At 41.0% G+C, this 26018-nt stretch overlaps 2 protein-coding genes and 1 long non-coding RNA gene across 7 annotated transcripts in view; 2 read left to right on the top strand and 1 right to left on the bottom strand.

Moving 5' to 3' along the window:
* Positions 1-26018, top strand: part of LOC306929734 — a 231748-nt gene that overhangs the window by 109702 nt on the left and 96028 nt on the right. The window lies entirely within an intron of this gene.
* cUnh6orf89 (chromosome Un C6orf89 homolog) lies at positions 625-9484 on the bottom strand. Of its 4 annotated transcripts, none has more exons than XM_079509917.1 (9): positions 9393-9484; positions 7886-7941; positions 7190-7445; positions 5061-5226; positions 4441-4589; positions 4178-4332; positions 3488-3623; positions 2484-2607; positions 625-1735 (listed from the first exon to the last, which is right to left on the bottom strand). In XM_079509917.1, exons 3-9 carry the CDS (start codon positions 7376-7378, stop codon positions 1653-1655), a joined length of 1002 nt encoding a protein of 333 aa, XP_079366043.1. In that variant the 5' UTR covers positions 7379-7445; positions 7886-7941; positions 9393-9484; the 3' UTR covers positions 625-1652. The 4 variants fall into 4 exon arrangements, with proteins under 4 accessions (XP_079366043.1, XP_079366044.1, XP_079366045.1 ...); XM_079509918.1 differs by lacking the exon at positions 9393-9484 and adding an exon at positions 9053-9193; XM_079509919.1 differs by lacking the exon at positions 9393-9484 and adding an exon at positions 8092-8154.
* LOC306929400 (ADP-ribosylation factor-like protein 8A) lies at positions 9341-18827 on the top strand (the record flags this gene model as incomplete). Of its 2 annotated transcripts, XM_079509920.1 has the most annotated exons (7): positions 9341-9474; positions 11285-11365; positions 12030-12103; positions 13155-13248; positions 16057-16124; positions 16398-16468; positions 16972-18827. In XM_079509920.1, exons 1-7 carry the CDS (start codon positions 9352-9354, stop codon positions 17019-17021), a joined length of 561 nt encoding a protein of 186 aa, XP_079366046.1. In that variant the 5' UTR covers positions 9341-9351. The 2 variants fall into 2 exon arrangements, with proteins under 2 accessions (XP_079366046.1, XP_079366047.1); XM_079509921.1 differs by lacking the exons at positions 16057-16124; positions 16972-18827 and having other exon boundaries at positions 16398-16451.

The following is a 26018-nucleotide window of genomic DNA, read 5'->3' as shown; positions in this document are numbered from 1 at the left end:
TCAAATAAAGCACAATAGTGGTTTATAACTGCTTTGAGTAATTTCAGAATCAATCCGTTATTGAATGGCTGTGAAGACCTGTAAAGGATTATTTTGTAGTGTAATTTCATCAAAATATTTAGTTTTGTCATTTAGCATCTTGTCATTCCATAACACATTGATATATTATATATTTTATGACGATAGATCACTTACAAATTACCTGCACTCCTAGTTGTAAGCCAACGCTGTGACCGACTGCGTCACAGCTATACTGTAGTTTACAATATGCTTTCAAGATGTCCTGCATTGACGCTTTAGTTTGAAAAAATTTGGCAATCTAGTATACTACTAGCTAGCTACCACAATTCATTTTGTGGGTGGTTTACTCACAATCTACCTGAACTTAAGAGAAAAACAAGGTTTTATTAAAACATAAATTTACATCTGCTTGTGTTTTGTGTCTTTAATACGCCTTAGATTTTATGACTTGCAAATATTGTTTCTCAGCTTTAAACAACAAATGCAGTTTGTTGATCACAATAAGTTACAAATTTAATTTCAAAGTAATTTAAAATGCAGATAAATTAAGAGTGATTGGCAAAATTATATGAAAGAACCAAATAAATGAATATGACAATTAAATACTGGCTCAATAAAGTGCTTTTACAGGCAAAAGGATGACAAACAGAAAAGCAATGACAATTAGCAAAGGACTTTGACAATGTATAGGCTGAGAGGCACCCAACTTTGAAATAACGGAGATCGCCTTAAAAGCTATGGCACTAGAACAGCCAATCATGAAAGAATCATGTATTCAACTGCTAACACACACACACACTCATCTGATTAACTTTAAACCTGACATACCATATTGTGAAACAGGTATTTTACATGAGCAGTGCCACAATGTCATATGAGCCATTTTCCAATGTAGAATTTATTTTGTGCACTACCAGAACACAGATGACTTATTTTCCCATTCTTCTCAATGGGACACAAAGTCCACCTGTTCCACGATGCAAACGCTTCGTAAAACATCCCAGCCATCTCCAAAATTAAGTACAATATACCAAAATGTGAGTGAAGAAATTAGCTTTCCATTACCTAGATCAATAATTATCAACTGCTTTCAAAATAGGATCTCGGTTTTGCACAGACCATAAAAGGCATGATCAAATACAGTATATTAAATAATAAAATATATTCCTCTATTAAAGTTATTTGTCCGTGGCCCTGTGAGAACGGCTCAAGACACGCTTTTGGGTCCTGATGCAACTTGTTGAGAAACGGTGAACTAGATATTGTCAGACTTGGAGTAGTTAAGGAAATATTAAACCAGAATTGTTAAGTATTACATTATTGATTTGGTAATTCCCATTAAGTTAACCAGAAAGAGCAAATTTTAAGATTTTTAAGACTTGGGCATTTAGTGATGCAAGTGGGGAAACCTTTCATTCTAAAGTTTCACATTTTGTGTCCAGTCCCAATACGGTCAAACAAGTCACAATACACCTGAACAAGAAATTACACATCTTTTAGCCAACTGGCAGCAGTGAAGATCAGACCGAGAGAGAGAGGTCTTCCATCTGAGTAAAGAATGTCCAAGTCCTTGCTCTCTCTCTCTCCCCCCTTTCCCTTTTAACTTTACTGTCCACATTAAGGACGCCTCTTCAAGTGGCTGAACCATCACAGATGATGTTTTGGCCCCTCCCAGGGAAGAGCTCCATCTGCCAGTAGCGGGAATCAGCATACACTAGTCAGGTCAAAGAAGAAAAGGTCAAAACGGTTAGCTTGTAATAGTGTGGGTAACTGCCATTGTATTTTACTAGAGCCCCAACGATATATCGGTTGGCCTGGCAGATTTTAGTAGCAGATACTACTGGCCTATCACAGATTTATCAGTATATCTCTGCTGCAAGGCAGAAACCAGCTACGGTATGCCCAAAATATTAACTTCAGGAAATTAAAAAACAAACATGTTTTTAGAACACAATACTGCCTCATAAAAGATACATTGTCAGACATTGGGTTTGGTCAACCTGGGGGGACACAACTGGTCCTCATTGTCAGACATCACTTTACCCAAATACAGCTCAAGTGGAGGATGTTTTTGACCATTAGAATCGAATGGAGTTAGGAGGGTGCAGTACTAAGTTCCGACCAGTCATTGGTCCGACAACCTACCTCAAACCCTAACCTAACCATAACCACAAGCACGGAGCAGTGCATGTTCGCCAACCTTAACGCATGTTCGCCAACCTTAATCCGGTCGCCAACCTTAAAGCATGTTCGCCAACCTTAATCCGGTGAATTTCCGCATGTCGGACCAATGACTGGACGGAAAAGCGTACGGACCCCCAGTTAGGAGGCTTAGTCAGAAGAGTGTTTAATAGTACGGATTTATATTCAAATTGATAGCTAGTTTCTGCCCGACAGCAGCGATGTGTTTTCTTCTATTGCACAAGGTGCACTGAGTGTATGTGTATATGTGAAGTCCTTACCCATGTCTCCGGGTCCTAGCCAAAGATTGAAGGAGCTGCAGTGTTTCTGACACCGGTGGACAGGGAGCACACGGACTGTGGGCAGCCCCTCTCCAACCACCAACCAGCTCAGAACACCAACCCCCTGGGACACACACACAACATGAAGCCAACTTCAGACCAAACATTCACCATGAGATTTGCAACAAGCAACAAAGCGAAACCCCATTCCAGGGTGGAAATCTTTGAAAATGCAATACAGGGAAAACGGCAAAAAGTGTGATGTCATGGCTCACGTAGTTTGTATGCTATTACATCCATTATGTCTATGATTACATTGATGTTCTACACATACGTGACTGGTCTATCTGGCAGCACGTCTCACCGCCACGTAACCACCTGACATGCAGACTACAGCGTTTTCAATCACTTGAAATGAAAAGTGAGAATGCAACAGCACTTTGTCGTTTACTGTTCTTTACCGTGTAAACTTGGCCTAAGTCTGGTGAGATTCGATGTGCCAAATACCAAGCAATACGGTTCAGATTGTATCATATCATAGGTCATGGCCATTATTATGATTGCTGTGTCTATCTTGCTCTTGCAACTGTTACATTCCTATATCCCAAAGGGACGCCAAATCATTGAAATGAGGTCCCAAATGGACCTCATGGATGAAATAGTGTTTCACCCACAAGTCTCATTCCAAGGAGGACAGGCCCCTCGACTGCGGAAATTCCATAGCCTGGAAGGACATTGCTAGTTGGCTACCTACCATATAATATGGATATTGTGCCGTCTGGACTTTGTGCATCAAGGAAGTAGCCTGGATGTGGACTGTCCAGTTTTAGAATGTTACAATTTAAACCACCGTTCTGCAAGTGGTCAGAAGTTTCAACTTGGTCAACACTGCAGCAGACACAGACACACAAGCTTGCACTTCCACATCACACATAAAAATCTTAAACCGCTCTCTGACACAACAAGAGTAAACCGAAAAGTAAGCAAACACATTCTAAACTCACCGTACTCTGTGTGTTTGTGCTGTGGGTAACCAGGCAACGCTGTAGTGTAGTACCAGCACTGTCCAGCAGGGGACAGAGTTCTGCTTTAGGGAACAGCCACCTCAGTACCTTTTCTCTGGTGGCAGAGCTAAACCTCCTAGTTAAAGAAAGACAGCAAATGTAAAATGATTCTATTACAGACTGTGTGAGTTGTATTAAACAATAGCCACTTTTTGCAAACCTGTTGGAGGAATTCATTACTGATAGACAACATGAACTCATTAAAACGCTGTGTGTCAATAGAGAACAAAACTAGGTCTCCACCATAATAGCGTTTGTGATGTTTGGACAAAATGTGTAGGAGTAATATATGAAAAATCAAACAGATCTGTGTTGAACCCATGCCTATAGAGATAGTGTATACCGATTTGCGTGATGTATGCATAACATCTGTACGAGTAATATAAAGAAATGTTTTCAGCAAAAAATGGCCTCATGATGGTGCTATAACTGGCAGGAAAATGCAAGGCAAAGGTTTTTCCTTGGCCTCTGGCTCTGTTGAGTGTGCCTATAGACCGATTCAGAAACGGGTCTCATGGTCGCAGGCAACGTATTTCCTGTAGGCGGAGACTACAAGGTGCGCGCACACACACACGCACGCCATGCCATGCCTTCGGCTTGTGGAGACAATAAACATGCTTGGACATTTACCAGAGCAGGGTGAAGTTTGCAGGCCCTTGAGGGAAGCCTTGTTCATAGGCCAGTAAGCTGTCGTCGTCCTCCTCCAGTAGAATGGACATGGAGCCTGAATGGGCTGAGTAGAGTTCCTCCAGCTGCTGTCGCTGCAGGCAAAGAGACTTTCCGCCCTAGGCAGACCGACCGGATGGTTACAGGAGCATATAAATTTTGCCATTTTAAAGTAAAGCAAAAAACAAATGTGCTTGGTTAACATAGCTGCATTGTGTTGTCATTACCTTCAGCAGTACAGGCTGGGGGCCCCTACGTAAGGCTACAGTATCTCTAAGGGTCTCGGGGACCTCCAGCACAGAAGAGACCTGAGCACAGCCTGAACAGTTCACTAGGTTCTGACGGAGAGCACCGGCACTCCACCACTCATGGAAGCCTGCAGGAGAGAAATAGGATATAAAAGTAAGCGTCACTTTTAAGTTAATATGGAGTGATTGGAGTCATATTCAATAAGTTAGGATGAGATCATCTCAAATAATTTGGACAGTATGGGGATGATAGTAAGAACAGGGTCAACACAGGAAGTCCACATGTCTCAAATCATCCAAATCTACAGTATAATGTAGCTAATCACTCATTTGCACAATATTGCCAAATGCCAATATTGACCGTGTCCATTCTGAGAACAACAATGAATCCAGACTTGTAGTGGTGATTCTTGGTTAGCGGAAGAATGTTGCAGTCAGTGGAAATTAATCCTGACAAGGGTAGAACTACAAGGGTGTGTAACTCTGGTCCATTTGCAAACTCTCAATGTTAATTTATCACTGTGGATAATGTGTGTGTGAGTGTGTGAGTGTGTGTGTGAGTGTGTGTGTGTGTGTGTGCGCGCGCGCAACATTTAAACCTTTTAAGTTGTACTTCTTTGCAATAGGCAGAGACAGCAGGCGTATGTGACTGAGAGGCGAGGACCAGTTGTGTCCCCCCAGGTTGACCAGACCTAGATGGGGAGGGTTCTGTGGATAGGTGAAGGCCAGCACCACCACTAGCAGAAAGCCCACAGCTACAACAAACTGTGGAGTAAAAAAAAGAAAGACTGTATTACATTTCTAAGAACATTTCAAAGATACATAAATAAATAAATAAATAGCAATAATAGTGAAGATGGAAGATCTAAATCAGGGGTGGGCAACTTTGACGATGGAGAGGGCCACTATATTTCCACACTCACTCCAGAGGGCCACACATATTACTGTCGTAGCAAAAATAGCTGATCTACTAGCTCAAAAGCTTGTAGATCTGCTATTTTTGTTATATTTGAATTGAAACCCTGAATAATTTTTTGCCATTTTGGATTTGGAATAATGAAAAGTAACCTTTTTTATTTAGTTTGAAATTAAACCTAGAAGACTACTAATCTAGACTGAAGTAATTAAAGCCGGTCATGTTTGCATGTTTTGGAATTGTAACAGTTGAAATAAATATTGGTATTCCAATATTAATCTGAGGGCCACATTAAGTGGAGGTGGGGGCCGCATGTGGCCCATGGGCCACCAGTTGCCCATGTATGATCTAAATCATTACATGTTGTAAGCTTGTAGATCTGCCATTTAAACTACATCTGAAATAAGGCTTAAGTGGTTAATTTCCTCAGAAATGTAGTAGAGTCAAAAGGACATTTGTCTTTGAAATGTCAACTGTAGTGGCGTGAAAGTCACAACTTAAGTATCCAAAAATACAAATACTCAAGTACAGTACTTAATTAAATGTACTTTGTACTATCCACTACTGGTAAAAGAGTAAGGAGCACTGAATCACTAGCACTGAAGCCATGTTGATAGATTAGTTGTCTTTTTATGTGACAAATGTGATCAACTTAACGTATACAATTTTATTATTTATCAATCCAATTAGTTCAAAAGATAAAGTGCTGATAGAGTTCTGGTTGGCTAGCCGCCACTGTGCCTTGTAGAATGAAAGATTTACTAGACACAGCCTAATAACACAATAATTCGGTTTGTTCCTAGCCGCAAGCAACTCTAAATTAAAATTTTAATTTCTTGAATCTAGAGCAACACCAACCATTGACAGCCTGTACATTCCAAACAGAAAAGTCCTATCTGATTGTATTTAAACGAGATTAAACTCACCAACATTGCAGCTGTATGGAAATCTTGAATTATCCTTTTTCTATCTGCAAATGTTTGTTTCATAAAGATCCACTGTAGACATGCTATGAACTACTTTCTGTCAATACATTTCATGCACGTTTTCAATAACGCAACGTCCTCCTGCTGTGCATCGTGCAATTTCGAACCAGGAGGTGCGCAGGACCGTTGAGTGATTTCCCACGAGTGCTTCCAAACTCTGACACTTAGAAAAATAATCACCTGCACCTGATTTATTGACAGAAAGTAGCTCATAACGTATTGGTATATATGGTGGTGGATTTTTATGAAATAAAAACTTTGTAAATAGAGGATAATTCAAGCTTTAGTTTCCATACAATCGTTAATAATACAATCAGATATTACTTTTCTGTTTGGATGTATGGACCGTCAATGGTTGGTGTTGCAACTCTAGATTCAAGAAATTAAATTTGTGAGGGGTGCTTGCCCCTCCTATGTACAGCTGTGAGGGTTTGTGTAAACAGTACATTGTCTTAACACAAACATTGAATGCCATTGACAATGAATGGCCAGCATTGAATGTTTGTGTAAACACAAACATTGAATGCCATTGACAATCAATGGCCAGCTTTGAGTGTTTAAACATTGTGTAAACACAAACATTGAAGACGAAGCTGAGGACGCAAATTGTGATTGGCCAGAATGAGATGATGTATGAAGACGTATGATGATAAGAGCGCCCCTCACTTCACACGTGTGCGATTTTTGATTTAGAGTTCCTTGCTTTGTTCATAGTGATCATTTGAAGTTGTCGAAACTACAGTGAATGCAGGAGAAAGAATATCGATGGTGCTCTCTCATCAGAATATAAATTCTCAACAATTGTTCGACAGACTGAAGTGTCAACCTTGATGGTAGCTCGCAGGATGGGGAACTGAGGAGGGTCTCTTCTCGGCTCGTTGGTCTCTAGCACCTGCTTGATGAACTTCTCAATCTCTCTCTCTGACATGCCATAGCGATAGCCAGACTGACGGAGGATGTCGATACTCTCTGACAGCTTGTCGTAGATGCACGGCTCACTCATGGTTGTCCCCATAGCATGTATAGTGTCAGTCAATATGGGCTTGGTGCTCTTCAACCACCATGGACATGCATAGTGTCACCTACACACACACACACACACACACACACACACGAGGTATGAAGTCAGGATTCAAAATGTCCTCTTCAGACAGGCTAATGTTACATAGATTTATATTACAGACTGAACGACCCAAAAGCAGTTGAACATTAGATTAAATTAAGTTCATGTTGAAGCAGGTGGCTGGCTAACGTTAGCAAGATGGCGAGTCTCCATAAACTTAATGCTATAGTTGATTTTAAGAATCTCTAACCCTAACCTATTCAAGATTCAAGTTGATTTAAAAAAAAAAAAGCAATCAACTGTCACACTGTAAATTTAAAAAACAGTGTTTTAATCAGGTATAGTGGTGTTAAAAGCTAGAAACAAACAGGTACGAATATGTCACTAGCTGGTGTTTACATAGCATGTTTACTCCTTCCAACGACACAAATAACAGATACAATCACCAAATCAGTCTACCTCAAGTATGGATCCACTCCACTGAAGTCTTCAATGTTTCTTGCGCCTCATGTTATCTTTGAAAACAAACACAAAATAGCTCTTAATTCGCCATGTATGATAGTGCCTACTTCCTTATAGCCTGCCCTTTTCCCGACTATCTATCGATGAGCACATTCGTCAAATTCACTTCCAAATAATATTTTTTAAAGTAAAAATGTAAATACCATAATATCGTATTAGTTTATGCCATTTGTTTTAAAGAAAGAAAGAATAATAAAGAAATACCGGTATAATACTACTATCAAGTAGATTGTGTAATCTGCGAGCACTAATGGTAAGTTAGACTGAGGTCTCTCAAAGTAGGTTACAGCATCGTACAGCAGGGGGCGCAAATATTCAATAAACATTTGACAGTAGTCTCGCATCCCATATTCTGGGGTGTGTTGTCACACTGTGATTGGCTAGATGGTTGTCAGGCAACCGGCGACTTCCAATGTTAGGTAGGTAAACAGTGAACACAGCAGCAAACCCTTAAACGAATAACATCAAACATGTCAAGGATAAAACATGTACCAATCTATAAATAATACCATGTGGACAGCGGGTCAGCAACTACAATAGCAGTATGTATGTTTGTTTAGACAAGACAGACACCCCCCCCCCCCCCCCCCCCCCCGAAGCAAAGTAGCAAACCAAAAGGGACATGCACATTAATTGCAGTTTATGCCTATGGTTTATGCATGTCAACTCCTCACTGATTACTTGCTAATATATGGATGTATAATAATGTAACGTAAGTATGTGTAAACCGGGAAACGGAAACAGGTCAAGTGGGCAGACTGGGTGGGCACCAAAACCATGACCAAAACCAACTGGGCACTAGCCACTATAGGATATGTGGGCACTTGGACAACTGGGCAACTTGGACGAGTGGGCACTTGGACAATTTAGGCTTAGGGGTCGTGGTTTCTTTCGGTTTTTTTCCCCCTTCCAGAAAATATGGTGCCCAGATGTCCAACCATTCTCCAGATGTCCGTACTAGTATAGTGCCCACCTGTCATAATACCAAAACCAGTTATGTGGCATGGGGAGGTGCAGCGACATCTAGTGGCTGCATGTTGCCTACTAACAGCACTCCAGAGACAAACGACTGTCCTTCCGAGCTATGGGATGTGTAGACCCTACCTTTGACCACGGATCATGCATTGTTTGTGATCAGCTGTACATGGATGTCAACCCCACCCAATGAAGACCAGTCAACGGACAGCAACAACCTTACACTAAAAGGTGTCCAGGTATTTATCTTTCGCAGGTTTAATAAACGAGCAGAACCCCGCCGCCTGATCGGTCGTGGTGTGTCGTGTGTGCCCGTGAAAAGCTGAAGCTACATCTTCACATTGTCCCCAATATCACCATCATCACCACCACCGCCACCACGGAGGAGACAGTCAGCTGATCTACGTCCACTTCCAACCGGGGTCAAGATGATCGCCTTGTTTAGCAAGCTGCTGGACTGGTTTAAAACCTTGTTCTGGAAGGAGGAGATGGAGCTGACACTGGTCGGGCTGCAGTATTCCGGGAAGACCACCTTTGTCAACGTGATAGCGGTAATTTTTTTCCCCTTGGGGATCATATTGTTATTTTATTGACTGACTTCCACACAGGTCTTGTGATCAAGATGCCGCGCTCCGCCCCTAAAAAAATGACATTTATACTATGTAGTACGACGGTGTCGCTTGCCCAAAATAGTGAATGATCATCTGCGAGCCTACAAGTGAACGGACAGTATGTTAGCGACTGAATAGGCTTAAACGACATTGAAGCACATTCTGGGGTGTTTAAAAGATGTGTGTAGTCAGTGTGTGTACCCATACTCTCACACCATGATGGTGATTGTGACTTCATAATGACATCACGATGATGACGTCCATTTAGACAATTTTCGTTTCGTTGTGGTTGCGGCGGGGATTAGATTTTCCATTGCTGTTGGCAGTAGTTAAAAGCATAAAGACCTATAACTAGAATACAGTATGGCCATGTGGTGGTTTCAACGCTACATTCCATGACAAGTGAAGCTGTGTCCTCATTTGACGTTGCTGCCTCTGATCAGTGGTGTGTTTATTAAGTCAGTGAGCCCTTTTCATTGCATGGACCCCATGATATGTATTAGGCAACGGGCCCATTTGATACAGTTCTTATTATCTTATTATATTGAGACAGCAGCCACTGATGCAATGAATGAAGCTCTTTTGGGTGACATTCAGGCTTTTCGTCATGGTAACAAGACAACTCACCCCTTTTGCAACTCACCCCGAACGTCCGGACAACTCACCAGGGGTGAGATGTCCAGTATTCTTTGTCATCACCTGTAGGCTACATGGGCACTACTACATGGGAGTTAACTGTCATCGCCTCATCAACTTTAATTTTTTTGTGGCTTTCGCCTTTTTTATTTTATATTTGTTATAGAGGGACAGACAGTAGGCTGACAGGAGATGGGGGGTGACATGCAGTAAGGGCCGTCGGGATCGGGAGTCGAACCCGCGGCACACTGCCAGACTTGGGCTACCGGCCAAGGTGCCTGGACCGCTGAGCCACGGCCCAGGCCTTTCATCTGCCTTTTGCTACAGAATTTTAATGTTTGTCTGATGTCTGATTTTAATGTTTGTTTTAGTTGTCTTTTCTTTTTAAAGTCAGGTGTAAAATATAATCTGAGACACAGTCAGGCATATTATACACAGGATGTCAGTTGCTAATCTTGGACACAGTTCAACACTGAGAAATGTTGATGTCGGTATTAAAAAGGGCCTTTTGTAGACGCTCCTGCAGTTCTTCCCCTCCCACTCTTGGCCGTGGATGTGTGTCCTCAAGTGATCTGTGTTGTCATGTGAACCCTGGCCTTGACAGCATTGTGTTTTATTTATTACTACCAATAATGTATAATTTGTTACTTATACAGTCAGTCATGTATATTTTATAGCTCTGCCCCCCCTTCCCAATTTAGTCGATATGCCAATTAATTCCTCCCTGGGCCCACACACTTGTGTGTGTTGAACTTGTCACTGCTGTTGTCCCTACCTGCTCACCTGCCAGTAAGGAGCCCCCAGGGAGGACGTAGCAGCTTCGTCACTACTCCTCTTGCCAGGGATGGTCATTACAACAACCTAGTCCGAAAATATGCTATAAATGGCTTCCATTATAGCAAACTTTCCAGGAATAGAAATTATGTCACTTAATTGTGGATGGATTTCTGAACTGAGTTGACAAAAATTGTACCATATTATAATGAGTCTGAGGACCGATTATATGAAGATGGGTTGAAAATGGGTGATGTGTGTTTTTTATTTTATTTTACTGGATATTTTATTTTTTCCACAGCCGTAACACCTGGTATATTCTTTTGTTGTTGTTAACCAGTCAGGTCAGTTCAGTGAAGACATGATTCCCACGGTGGGTTTCAACATGAGGAAGATCACAAAAGGAAATGTTACCATAAAGGTTAGTTCAAGCACCGGCCTATGTGTACTGTCTGCCACATCCTGCCACATCCTTAACGTATTATTAAAGGGATATTTCACTTCAAACATGTTTGGGACATTTTACAGTCTACCAAAGCTTTTGTGAGCATCCAAGTTGCTTGATTCACTTTACCCAATAACCTTTTCATTTCTTTTTTTATAATTTGTTTTGAAAATGAAAAATATAACATACAATAAAAAGAAAAATACAATAAATGAATGAAAAATAAATAAAACATATTAGGAGGGCAGTCACCAGAACCAAGGACGGTTGTTGCAGAGGAATCAAATATGTTGATAAGGAGTCAAGCGACTTAAAAACTGTCCAGCGTAGCACAATGCCAATGTGACATGTTGGACAATTCCTTCTCTGATGTTCAAAATGTCACATTTTTGCTCATTTCATTACAAAACTCTTCTTTGTATTAATGATGCTTAAGATGTATTTATGAACACCATACATTTAGTATTATACGTTTAAGTTAAGTTATTTCCTGGCTGTAAAGGTGTGTTAGTTAATATTAGTATTCTGCATTAGTATTCATAGTATTTTAGAAGCTACTGCACCCATAATCTCCAGGGAGAGAGCAGATAGTGTGGAGCCTAGAGTATGTTTTTCAATAATTACATTTTTGTTGTTGCAGCTGTGGGATATAGGGGGTCAGCCTCGATTCAGGAGTATGTGGGAGAGATACTGTCGAGGAGTCAGTGCCATTGTGTGAGTACACACACACACACACACACACACACACACACACACACACACACACACACACACACACACACACACACACACACACACACACAAGTCTTCCTATAGGACCACTCCAGCCATCAATTTCCAATGATTATGTTAAATCACTAACTCGTAAGCATAACCATATCCTTCATTATGATATGCCTAATGTTATCTTTGTCTAATGTCTAATAATGTTTTGCCTTATGCCTTAGTGCCTATGTCGCTCTCTGAATCTCTGCTGAGAATAGCATCCTTTCAACTGCAACACTTGTGTCTTTAGTTGAAAATGTGGTATTTTTGGTGCTAGTCATACACCAACAAAGTATAAATTAGCCACAAGCCAAAGTCCTATACCTAAAATAGTAATTTGTGAGTGAGGAGTGAGGACACATTGCAGCATTCCCCTCATCTTTCAGCCCTCTTAAGACATTTTGGTCTAAGAATTCCAAAAGTAGCCATACCTGCTTTACAAGACATTCACAACTTGTTATGCTGAACCCAGATTTTAACACTTGAACTATGTAGCATTGTGAATTGCGTAAATCCACCTGGATTCTTTCAGGGATTATTGGTAGTTTTTTGCTCCCCATTAATCTGCATTTACCCATTATAACTATTAGCAGCAGGGGATGGTACCATTAACCCATTTTGACCTGAGATCAGATTCTTAAACTGTCTTCTAAATCCTGACAGTTTTCTGAAAAAGCTATGTTTCTATGTCAGTCGTTCTTCAATTTTTCAAAAATAGCAGACCTACAAGCTCGTAGCGCGGCACTCGGTGCATAACATAATGCTAACATCAAAAGGGGTTCCCGCCCAAAATGGGTTAATATGGCGCCCAGATGGGAATTACCCTACATTACCCACTAACATGTTTGATGATGATATCATAACCATGTTAGGAAACATAAAGTTGGGATTATGACATATGTCCTTAAATAACTCCTGGTCCTGGAGGCCGAGCAAACTCTCTCTCTCGCTGTCTCTCTCTCTTTCTCTCTGATTAACTAAGTCTCACTTAATTTCCCAGGTACATGGTAGATGCAGCAGACCCAGAGAAGATTGAGGCCTCCAAGAATGAGCTACACAACCTTCTAGACAAACCTCAGCTTCAGGGCATTCCAGTAAATACTCCTCATCTTTGAGTGGTGCAACCACTCCCTTACGGAGCTATGTGGGTGGGTGGCTGGGTGGCTGGCTGGCTGGGTCTGAGCACGAAAACAGCACGGTTGTTTTTCACCACCTGTGCGCAACCTAACACACACACAAACACACACGCACATTTTAACTGTATATATGATGATTTTCGGGTGTGCCGATAGGCTACAGTACAGTGACAGTACAGTACAGTACAGTAGAGGGTACAGTAGAGGGACCCCCACACGGTAACTGTCATTTCTCAACCGTTTCGGACCCGGGACGGCACGCCGGAACCGGCCCGGCCCCCTGGGCGCGTTCCTGGGGGTCTGGATGACAGTTACCCCACATGGTAACTGTCATTTCTCTACCGTTTCGGACGCAGGGCGGCTCGCCGGAACCGGGCCGGCACCCTGGGTGCGTTCCTGTGTGGGGGTCCCCCCCCCCCCCCCCCCCCCACACAGAGTTGCACCACTCACTTCACACGGGTGTTATTTTTTACTCCTCACCTGAAGTCTTAAGCATTGGGATTAGTTTATTTTTTATTTTCCAATGCATCTTCTTTTTGTTTTTAAAATTTTATCCCACGATTTTGTAGCCCATGCCTAAACTGTAATCCTGGGCGCTATACCCTCCCTCTGCCAACCTGGGGAGAGCCCCAAACTGAGCTTATGCTTCCTTCAATGCATGTGGAGTGAGCAGGCCGGTTCTTATCACCTGACAGCGGGGAGTTTCCCATGTAGGACGTAGCGCACGTTATTCCAACCAGTTCCTTTCCTCTCCATCAGGCGCCCTGGTTGACCAGGGGCGATGCAGTATAGAGCAGAGGCGTATCTACAATAAGGCGAGGGCAGGCGTCCGCCTGTCCAAATCCATTTTCTGCCTGGCCAAAATCCATACAATGAGAAAAAAGAGACGACAAAAACAAGACCTGAGAACTATTAGTGGACAGCTGATTGGCCGTTGCGGTATAGAGCGCGACCCTCAATCACCCATTGGAATGTAAATGCATGCCTTTCAGCCTTTGTATTCGTTTGGCAGGTATATCTCTTTGAAAACCTTTAGTGCTATGATTGTGCGCGGGGAGACGACAATTAACACATCTTGCCTGTCCAAAATGTAATTCTTGCCTGCCCAAAATGTAATTCCTGGAAACGCCACTGGTATAGGGACCAGGATTACTGGCTGCATCATTTTTTGTAAGGGTACCTACCGGCTACCTACTACCTAGGAACACGGGGAGAACATGCAAACTCCACACCAGGTTTTCAAAGAGATATACCTGCCAGACGAGTAGGATACAAAGGCTGAAAGGCATGCATTTACATTCCAATGGGTGATTGAGGGTTGCGCTCTACCGCAACGGCCAATCAGCTGTCCATTAATAGTTCTCAGGTCTTGTTTTTGTCGTCTTTTTTTCTCATTGTATGGATTTTGGCCAGGCCAGAAATGGATTTGGACAGGCGGACGCCTGCCCTCGCCTTATTGTAGATACGCCTCTGCTCCACACAGAAAGGCCCTTTCGCCAACCCCAGCTAGGGTATGGCGAAAGCGGAGGAGAGAACGTGTTCACTGAAAATAGTCAATAACATAACAAAACATAACATAACAAAAAAAGGAAGGGGCCAAATATAGACCCTGGGGGGACCCCATGCCATCAAAGTTGGTTAAGTGAACAGAGGGTTGCTGGTTTGAGCCAGTCGGTCCTTACACTGTGCTGAATGAAGCACGTGATTTCTATTTCTGAAAAAGATCAACATGAGGTTGAACTAGTCAGATATCCTTATGCTGGAGCAGTAAATATGTGATTGATCGCTGCTCCACCTGCACTCTGGCATCTCAAGGCAAGGCAACCTACTTTATAATATATTAGCAAAATACAAAAGATAATCCCAACGATTATCGTCGTGAATCCCGACGGTATTAATCAATTTAATTAAAATAAATAAATAGGGGTGCTAGTAAATGATGGTGTGTGTGATATCAAATGTGTATTCCATCATATTCAAGTGCTTTTGGAGAGAAATGAGACAGACTCCATGCAGTCACTTCTCAGTAGTAGAAGCCTGCAGAGGGGAACTGTGTGTCTGTGACTGTGCCCAGGTGATGGTCATTGATGCTCATCAAGATGCTACATCAAGGAAGGCAATTTTTTTCCTGCACTCTCAGGTCTACATCTATCCTAAGATGCCATCAAAAAATATTTTTTTTTACATGTTAACACAAGCTATGTTCTAAACAAGAAACCATGTTTACAGTTGTTGCACAGAAATCTTACATGAAAAGTAATGCTACTTTTGCAATGTAGTTAAATAAATATTGTGAAAAAAGCTTGAGGGGGAAGATACACACACACACTTTGTCGTACAGGGTTAGGCTAAGCCCAGACATGAATAATGAATGTATAGTGAGTGCAGACAAGAAGGGCTTGCATCTAATGATTTATTGGAGAAAGAGATACATATGGTGTGTGTGTGTGTGCGTGCCTGCGTGCAGTGTTCCTAAAGAGATATTCCAAGGTTAATGCTTTGCTGGGACACAGGGTTGTAAAAGTCAGACTGAGACTGTGCCTGTCCCTGAGAGGGGACAGGCACAGGAGTGGAGTGATGGACACAATGGATTTGAGATGAGATCATCAAATAGAAGTGATGAAAAAAAAAACCAAGTGTGTGTGTGTGTGTGTGTGTGTGTGTGTGTGTGTGTGCGCGTGCATGCACTGTGCGCACATGCTATTCACCTCCAATACAGTTAAACTGATGCTGTTGAGTTTTGTAACATGTGGGTCCTCTCCTCAGGTACTGGTGTTGGGGAACAAGCGAGACATATCCGGTGCCTTGGATGAGAAGGAGCTAATTGAGCGCATGTAAGTACAATGAACATTATTTCAAATGTCAGTTATTTATTTTCATTTACAGTCACTGCTAAGTAAGGCTTCCTAATTATGTTCCTTGGGACCGTTCATATTGCTGCCTTAATTTTCTATCCTAACAGGTAGGTCATTACATGAACGCTGTGTCCCGGGTTCAACTACCGGTAGCCCCGATTAGACATCTGTATGCAATTAACTTATTATCTTCTCATCTTATCTTCCTTCCTTTTCCTCCTCTTACTGTATCCCCTCCTCTCTCTCCTCCAGGAACCTGTCAGCTATCCAGGACAGAGAGATTTGCTGTTACTCCATCTCCTGTAAGGAGAAAGACAACATTGGTGAGTCCCAAGGTTATAACGGTTTGGGATTTTTCATTTTAGTTTAGTTTTTAGTATGAATATGTTTTTCTAATTCAGTTAGCTTTAATTAGGTTTTAAAGCGGATTTGCTTGTTTGTTTTTTGAAATGCTAAATAGTTTTTTATTAGTTTTGGTGTTTTCGTTTTTTATATACTTATATTCTTAAAAATGTAAATTGTCAATGTCAAATGTCAATTTTAGTTAGATCGTTAGTTTTTGTTAATTACAAGCTGTCCACATTAACATGAAGCAATGCATACACTACACCTACACTGTGTGTGTGTGTGTGTGTGTGTGTGTGTGTGTGTGTGTGTGTGTGTGTGTGTGTGTGTGTGTGTGTGTGTGTGTGTGTGTGTGTGTGTGTGTGTGTGTGTGTGTGTGTGTGTGTGTGTGTGTGTGTGTGTGTGTGTGTGTGTGTGTGTGTGTGTGTGTGTGTGTGTGTGTGTGTGTGTGTGTGTGTGTGTGTGTGTGTGTGTGTGTTAGACATCACACTACAGTGGCTGATCCAGCATTCTCGGACCAGGAGAACATGAGGACCGATCTCCTGACCACTCCCCAAAGACCATCTTCTGTACCCTCTCTTCTCCTGCTTCACCTGTTCTCTCTCTTCTTCACCTATCCGTTGCTTCCCATAACCCTGATTCCATTTAACCTACAAGCCTTTTTCTGTCAGCCCCAATTTGACCTGATATACTAAGGCTGCAATAAGCCATGTCTGGCTCTAGACGGCAGTAAGTAGACAAACGCTAGTTACGTAGGTAGTGAGTCACAGTGAATTGAATTTCGGGCACTGATTAGGTTACTGAGTCATTGAACTTTGAGTCAGTGACATGAGAGGATCTCAATACATCAAGATACATATGTAGCTATAACAACAACACATTGTGGGCATGTCATTGTTCAAACATTGCAAGCTACAAGCGGTGTGCGCTTGCAGATTTGCTATTTTCTGCCATATGACGCTGACGTACATCAAAGTATGATATATGGCATAAGCGGTTGTCTGTCGGGGAGACCTTAAACGAATGCACCCACTTTCAGAAGGGTATATGTGGCTTCCAGTCATTGGAGGTAGTGAGCAAAGTCGCTCAGTGGCTTTTCACAGTGAGTTCTGTGAATTCTTTAGGGAGCTGAACTTCCAGCGCCCTGGAGCGATTTTGGATTTGAGGCAACCTAGAAAATGCCTTACTCCCTGGGGAGTTTACTACCTCACACCTGCTGAACCAGAGACTGGTTTGAGACACAACCAGTCTACTAATGGCTACCCTGTCCAGTCTTTCAACAGAAGGTTACTATGCGTGCCTGCTTTGACAAACTGGCCATGCTGACTAGTGTGGTGAGTCTGGTGACTGTTTTAAAGGTTTACGTCTGTTTTGGTCAAATAAAGTATAGAAGTTCAAGTAGAAGAACACTGCTGGTGTTAGTAAGAGATTCACAGGGGGAAAAAAATGCCTATGTGGAACAGAGCATTTAATGTTAACAATGAACTGGTAATATGGCCATAGACTCTGGTGCTGAATGTCGGTGGAATTGCCAGTACTACTCAATAGGCTACATTAACGTTACACATGGTCACTTGATTCAATATTATTAAAATAATATATACTTATTTCAGCTTTAACATGCATCTGATCTCCTCCAGATTGTGCCAAGATATTACTTACAAATTACATTTAAAACTAGAAAGATGCAATTCTGGAAAAATTGCAAAGTGTGGTTGCCTCAGTTTGCTAATAAATAGGCCCCTCCCACACATTTTGCTAGCCAATGACAATGTCACGTCACCCCTACTGTATGTGGATGGGAGGTGCATCACATTTACACTGTCTGTCACTGATGTGGCCAAATACACAACACCTGTTGCTTTGGGTGGTCAGATGTGTAAAACTTATTGGATGCATTCATACCTGGACTTTAGGCCTTTTTCTCTGTCCAGCTCCAGTCTGATGTTAATTAATGCAAGTTGTACTTGCATTAAAATGCGTCCTCTGATCGCCAAGTGACCGTGCCAAGTGACCTGGTGGACATTTAGATTTGTCTGAATGTTGACACTATAGCCATATCCCTTTTTAGTTCTGTAAACCTACCACATACCGTAGGGGCTGACAGAAATGGCTTTTTGGGTTGTTTTGTACCCCATGCTCTCATATTTCCTATTAATAGTCCCCTTTCAAAGAATTACACTTACCTCTTTCTCCTCCTTCAATCCAGTTCTGTTCTTGTAAAAACAAAATATGAGAGATACTGTATAATTTGCACTGTTATGAATTATTTTGTTTTCTACCTGTATGTATTTTTTATGCCATGTACTTCAGAACGGATAAAGTTTGACTCTTTGACGGTAAACTTATCAGCCAACTCTCTTCTGACTTACTGTATTCTTGCAAGCTATGGTGGAGTCTTCTCAAACTAGCACCAGGCTGTACAGTACATTTATAAATACAACTATTGTACATTTTGTGACTGAACTCACTAATAAAAGCAAAAGGTGACATTCAGTTGAGATGTGAAGGAAAGGAAGCACACACATTGAGTTATCTCTTGTTTTAATGACCCTGTGACACTTAAGTTTTAAGCATTAATTTTGTGGCTATGGCCTCATTTAGCCCAAGGAGTGTTTTTTGTGCAAAACTAATGCTTGGAATGGGTTCAGAATCATGAAAACCCCCTAGTTTGACACGTCACATGCTACACATGCTACTTAAAGCATAATGAAAAATTGGAAATGTTGCCTTATATAAGTTGTTAATTGTACCCCAACTTTCAACCACTGAATTTACCATGATCCACTATTATTTAATTGAGAATTGTTAATGTTATTTGGATGACCCTAAGGATAATAAAAAACCTATTGCAATTTATTTTGGTTCAAACCTTTAGATTGACTGGCCTAATAACTCAGGAGTCCTATTTCTCTATTAGATATTAAATCCTGCCTTACCTAGCCGGGTGTCAGTTCAGCAGAATTACCCTAAATGATTTTCATATAACAAAACATACATTATCCACAATCACACTGTATATTATTCAAGTCTTGGCACTATATTAAAGTACTAGCCTTCCAAAACCAGAAGAGGGCGATATAGATGTTTCATTGAGATGATCTTCAAGAGCCTGGGCTAAGCCTAAGCAAGTGGCTTTTTGTCCTGTTCTTTTCTCACTTTGTGAATTCTGAGCTCTCTCCTCTTTCTAACTCGAACACTCTCAACACACAAAAGGGAAGCTCATGAAAGACTGAATGACCAAGCTTGCGTAGCCTACTGCCACCAAGAAAATTACAAAATCCTTTGAGACAGAAGACAGAACTGGGCAGTGACACAGAAAATGTACTTTTCAAATGGTTCAAACTTCAAACGATTTCCTCACCAAAGATTTCTTCTTTTTCCCCCTTTTACTTAATCTTGAATTAATTGTTTGTTTTATTGTCTCTTGAAAGACCCCCCATCAGATGTTGGTTTTCCTCGCCTTTAGCAGTGTCAAGCTTTCAGCCAGTCCCATCAATGAAAGCGCTATTTGTTTAGGACTGAAAGAATGAAACCCCCTAGTGTTTACTTGTGGGCTTTATTGATGCTTCCCGTGTCTAGACCAAAATCAACTGCGCTCAGTAAGGAAGTGCCCCGCTGCAGTCCATCTCTGGTCCGGGCACTGACTGTGCAAGGGAGCCATCTGTCAGAACCAAGTTCCATAGCACAACCACCTGCCGAGGAGTTCTCTGCTTCGGTTCCACCACCTGCTGTCTTATTGACAGAACTGTGGCTTCCGTACTGGACTGCTTCTGTGTTCTGGTGTCACTGGAAGAGGAAGAATCTAGAACCTCTGGCCCCTCTGGGATTAAAGCCCAGTAGTCTCCGCAGGGTTCACAGAGAATTGGACTTGTAATCCTCAGTTTGTTAGCATTTCTCACTTGAGAAAGCTAGTCACTGGGCTGTTGTCTTGGTAATAGTTCTTGGCACTACTTGATGGAAGTGTGTGCTTTTGCTCCATATTTCTTGGGCCTGCTGAGCCTGATACCATAGAAATGGGTATGGTACAAAACATCAGAAATTAGCCATGCATATAGAAGAGCATGGAAACAAAACATACAGCACATACAATCAGTTATACATTTCTTGTTTTTACCTAATTTTACAATTGTTTTCTTTGTGAATGCCAATTTGGAAGTCATTTCAATTTGAGCATAGCACTTTCAATTGTGAATGTTGCATCCTCATCCGTTTGTAGTGTGAAGGTTTGTGCTCTCATCACTGTTGTTTAGCATCTTTGCAATAAAGAAGTTGTCTGTACTCATGCTGTGATGATTAATCTGAACAATGAGTATTCTATCTTTCAGTTGGCATCAAGAGCTTAGTACATAGCACATTTAAATGGCAATTAAAAGTTATTTACATACATGAGGCATAATTCTTCATAGAGAAAGAACACAGTATAGAATATATATATATATATATATATATATGTAGCAGAGTGGCTCAAGACCGCTCCGCAATCCGTTAGGCCACCGCTGCCACGACCCGTGACCCGGATCGGGTTTCCCCGTGGGAGGAGGTCAAAAGGGGGGTGAGTGTAGCAGAGTGGTTCAGAGCCTCTGCCTGATGGCCTCAAAAGTCTAATATCTCCCCTGGTCGTGGTTAAGATGTTGGACTTTCACGCGGGAGGCCTGAGGTCGAATCCTGGGTGTTATATATATATATATATATATATATATATATATATATATATAATTATTATTATACCTCATGTAAAGAACTTAACATGATACTGTTTTTTTTGTTTCCAGAACAAATATTTGGGGTCACAGGCCCCAGAATTTCACAAACTGAACTCTGAACAGAACTATTTGGTGTCCCCAAAAGGTATAGACTATTGCGTTACCAAGATGTTTTGTCCCCCTGTGTTACACACACACACACACACACACACACACACACATGCAAGTATGTAGTTTGTTACTGACTGCAGCTCTCAGTCTCAGGTCCTGTGTGTGGGAGGAGACCTACCTGCTTCGTGCCGCCTCTCATCAAGCTCGGCCAATCATCAGAAGAAAGCTGTCCACCTGGGCCCTATTTAAGAACTGCTATCAGCTGTGTGTGTTGGCAGTGTGTTAGACACTGTCCATGGAGATGGTGGGTGTGTGGTCTCAAGGCTGTTGCCCAAAAGTTTGGTGTCACCTTGTTCTTGACCTACACACTACACACCATGGCTGAGGGAAGTAGGGGTGCTCGGGGGGCTGGAGCACCCTCTCCGCCCAGGCACAGCCCCCCCTCGGACAGGAGGGGGAAAATAATAATAATTTTAATCAAAACAGATTTCTGTTAATGGACTAATACATATTCTGTATCACAGTTTCAGGGCAGCCTTTGGCTGACTGATGGTCCGATTACTGCTAAGCAGTCTGACTTTATGTGATCTGTTTGTAGAACTACTGGCACCATCTTTTTGTAACAGTCACTTTTGATAGAGGCTAGATTAGAGTAGTAAGATTATAATTGATCTCAATTGTCCTTTTTATTTTATGTTAGGTAAGTGAATGTGTACTTAAAAGTTATTATAAGTATTTTGATTGTTTATTGATTTGTGCCAGGGTTTATTGTCTGTTATTAAATCTAAATGTAAATTCATGTAACTTTGTACGTTAAGTTGACCTTTAAAAGAGCCAATAAAAGGCCTATAATAAAGCAAAACTTCACCTACCACCTTATTGCATCCTTTTCCACCCCTAGACCCATAAGGATTGTAATACAGGGTTACAATTACCCATTTTTTGTACTCTTTCTGTGCACACTTCCTACTACACTATAAAATTCCCCATGTTGTCGTGTTGATTACTAACTCTTGCCACACAAATAAAGTGCCATGCAGGAAAGCAACACTCCAATGAGGATTGATTGACAGATGAGGAGGGATCAACACCACTGTACAATGCAAAAAATGCCTTAATGGGCCTTCTTTGAATCTGAATCCAACATATAAAAAACATATTTGTGATTTTTGTTTGTTTAATTTGATTCCAGCAAACAGCAATTTGATAGTTTTTCCTTTTTTTGTTCAGAATTGAAAAATGGGAAAACGCTAAACGATAGGACGGGTTGCTATAGGACTATAGGACGGGTTGCTATAGGACAGGTTGCTATAGGACAGGTTGCTATAGGACTATAGGACAGGTTGCTATAGGACAGGTTGCTATAGGACTATAGGACGGGTTGCTATAGGACAGGTTGCTATAGGACTATAGGACAGGTTGCTATAGGACAGGTTGCTATAGGACTATAGGACGGGTTGCTATAGGACGGGTTGCTATAGGACAGGTTGCTATAGGACGGGTTGCTATAGGACAGGTTGCTATAGGACAGGTTGCTATAGGAGAGGTTTCTATAGGACGGGTTGCTATAGGACGGGTTGCTATAGGACAGGTTGCTATAGGACGGGTTGCTATAGGACGGGTTGCTATAGGACTATAGGACGGGTTGCTATAGGACGGGTTGCTATAGGACGGGTTGCTATAGGACAGGTTGCTATAGGACTATAGGACGGGTTGCTATAGGACGTTTGCTATAGGACAGGTTGCTATAGGACTATAGGACGGGTTGCTATAGGACGGGTTGCTATAGGACTATAGGACGGGTTGCTATAGGACTATAGGACGGGTTGCTATAGGACTATAGGACGGGTTGCTATAGGACTGGTTGCTATAGGACGGGTTGCTATAGGACAGGTTGCTATAGGACAGGTTGCTATAGGACGGGTTGCTATAGGACAGGTTGCTATAGGACGGGTTGCTATAGGACGGGTTGCTATAGGACAGGTTGCTATAGGACGGGTTGCCTAAGTGGGGTTTCATATTATGTGTATTTAGTGATTAGTGATTTAGTGATTAGTGATTTTAGTGATTTAGTGATTTTTAGTGATTAAGTGATTTTTAGTGATTAGTGATTTTTAGTGATTTTTAGTGATTTTAGTGATTTTAGTGATTTAGTTAATCTGTGATTAGCGCTCCTCTACTGTTCTATATGTACCATTTTCTGTCCTCTTTTTTACGTGGTTGCCTAAGTGGGGTTTCATATTATGTGTATTTAGTGATTAGTGATTAGTGATTTTATTGATTTTAGTGATTTAGTGATTTTTTGTGATTATTTGTGATTATTTGTGATTTAGTATTTTTTTGTGATTTTAGTGATTTTAGTGATTTAGTGATTTTAGTGATTTTAGTGATTTTAGTGATTTAGTTAATCTGTGATTAGCGCTCCTCTACTGTTCTATATGTAAACGGTAAATCAAATATGAGAAATGTATAACTTTGGCAACACATAGCAACCCCATTCTAGCCTACTTAGGATCATCTTACGGTGGACAAAGGAATCTTTGAAATGTTTCATAGTTTTAGAAATATAGTGCTTTCAAATTTGAGACATTTACAATGGGGCTCAATGGCAGACATTGGCACGTAAAAAAAGCACTTTCACCTAGAAACTCCATTAACACTTTTTATTATTCAGCTTACTGTAGAGACACATGCTGAAACTTTTTACTTTGAAATGTTTTGTAGTTTCTGAGTTATTTAACTTAAACGCCCAATGCATTCTCTATGGCAACAGCACAAACTTTGGCATGCTACTAGTCCTACATACTTACACATAGCAACCCCATTCTAGCCTACTTAGGTTCATCTTACGGTGGACATGTTTGCCTGAAAAGGAATCTTTGAAATGTTTCATAGTTTTAGAAATATAGTGCTTTCAAATTTGAGACATTTACAATGGGGCTCAATGGCAGATATTGGCACGTAAAAAAATCACTTTCACCTAGAAACTCCATTCACACTTTGTATTATTCAGCTTACTGTGGAGACACATGCTGGAACTTTTTACTTTGAAATGTTTTGTAGTTTCTGAGTTATTTAACTTAAACGCCCAATGCATTCTCTATGGCAATAGCACAAACTTTGGCATGCTACTAGTCCTACATACTTACACATAGCAACCCCATTCTAGCCTACTTAGGTTCATCTTACGGTGGACATGTTTGCCTGAAAAGGAATCTTTGAAATGTTTCATAGTTTTAGAAATATAGTGCTTTCAAGTTTGAGACATTTATAATGGGGCTCAATGGCAGACATTGTTACGTAAAAAAAGCACTTTCACCGAGAAACTCCATTCACACTTTGTATTATTCAGCTTACTGTGGAGACACATGCTGGAACCTTTTACTTTGTAATGTTTTGTAGTTTCTGAGTTATTTACCTTAAACGCCCAATGCATTCTCTATGGCAATAGCACAAACTTTGGCATGCTACTAGTCCTACATACTTACACCTAGCAACCCCATTCTAGCCTACTTAGGTTCATCTTACGATGGACATGTTTGCCTGAAAAGGAATCTTTGAAATGTTTCATAGTTTTAGAAATATAGTGCTTTCAAATTTGAGAAATTTACAATGGGGCTCAATGGCAGACATTGGCACGTCAAAAAATCACTTTCACCTAGAAACTCCATTCACACTTTTTATTATTCAGCTTACTGTGGAGACACATGCTGGAACTTTTTACTTTGAAATGTTTTGTAGTTTCTGAGTTATTTAACTTAAACGCCCAATGCATTCTCTATGGCAATAGCACAAACTTTGGCATGCTACTAGTCCTACATACTTACACATAGCAACCCCATTCTAGCCTACTTAGGTTCATCTTACGGTGGACATGTTTGCCTGAAAAGGAATCATTGAAATGTTTCAAAGTTTTAGAAATATAGTGCTTTCAAATTTGAGACATTTACAATGGGGCTCAATGGCAGACATTGGCACATCAAAAAATCACTTTCACCTAGAAACTCCATTCACACTTTTTATTATTCAGCTTACTGTGGAGACACATGCTGGAACTTTTTACTTTGAAATGTTTTGTAGTTTCTGAGTTATTTAACTTAAACGCCTAATGCATTCTCTATGGCAATAGCACAAACTTTGGCATGCTACTAGTCCTACATACTTACACATAGCAACCCAATTCTAGCCTACTTAGGTTCATCTTACGGTGGACATGTTTGCCTGAAAAGGAATCTTTGAAATGTTTCATAGTTTTAGAAATATAGTGCTTTCAAATTTGAGACATTTACAATGGGGCTCAATGGCAGACATTGGCACGTCAACAAAGCACTTTCACCTAGAAACTCCATTCACACTTTTTATTATTCAGCTTACTGTGGAGACACATGCTGGAACTTTTTACTTTGAAATGTTTTGTAGTTTCTGAGTTATTTAACTTAAACGCCCAATGCATTCTCTATGGCAATAGCACAAACTTTGGCATGCTACTAGTCCTACATACTTACACATAGCAACCCCATTCTAGCCTACTTAGGTTCATCTTACGGTGGACATGTTTGCCTGAAAAGGAATCATTGAAATGTTTCAAAGTTTTAGAAATATAGTGCTTTCAAATTTGAGACATTTACAATGGGGCTCAATGGCAGACATTGGCACATCAAAAAATCACTTTCACCTAGAAACTCCATTCACACTTTTTATTATTCAGCTT

The sequence above is a fragment of the Electrona antarctica genome (assembly GCF_951216825.1).
Source record: "Electrona antarctica genome assembly, chromosome: 9".
NCBI lineage: Eukaryota > Metazoa > Chordata > Actinopteri > Myctophiformes > Myctophidae > Electrona > Electrona antarctica.
This window is presented reverse-complemented; position numbering and strand designations above follow the sequence as displayed.

Bases quoted from the DNA above. Each gene is read 5' to 3' on its own strand.
- cUnh6orf89 (XM_079509917.1), bottom strand. From the start codon at position 7,378: ATGGGGACAACCATGAGTGAGCCGTGCATCTACGACAAGCTGTCAGAG. The intron at 3,624-4,177 runs GTAAATGTCCAA...TTCTTTAACTAG, and splicing joins GCAAACTTCACCCTGCTCTG to GAGGTTTAGCTCTGCCACCA. The intron at 1,736-2,483 runs GTAAGGACTTCA...TGACCTGACTAG, and splicing joins GCTAGGACCCGGAGACATGG to TGTATGCTGATTCCCGCTAC.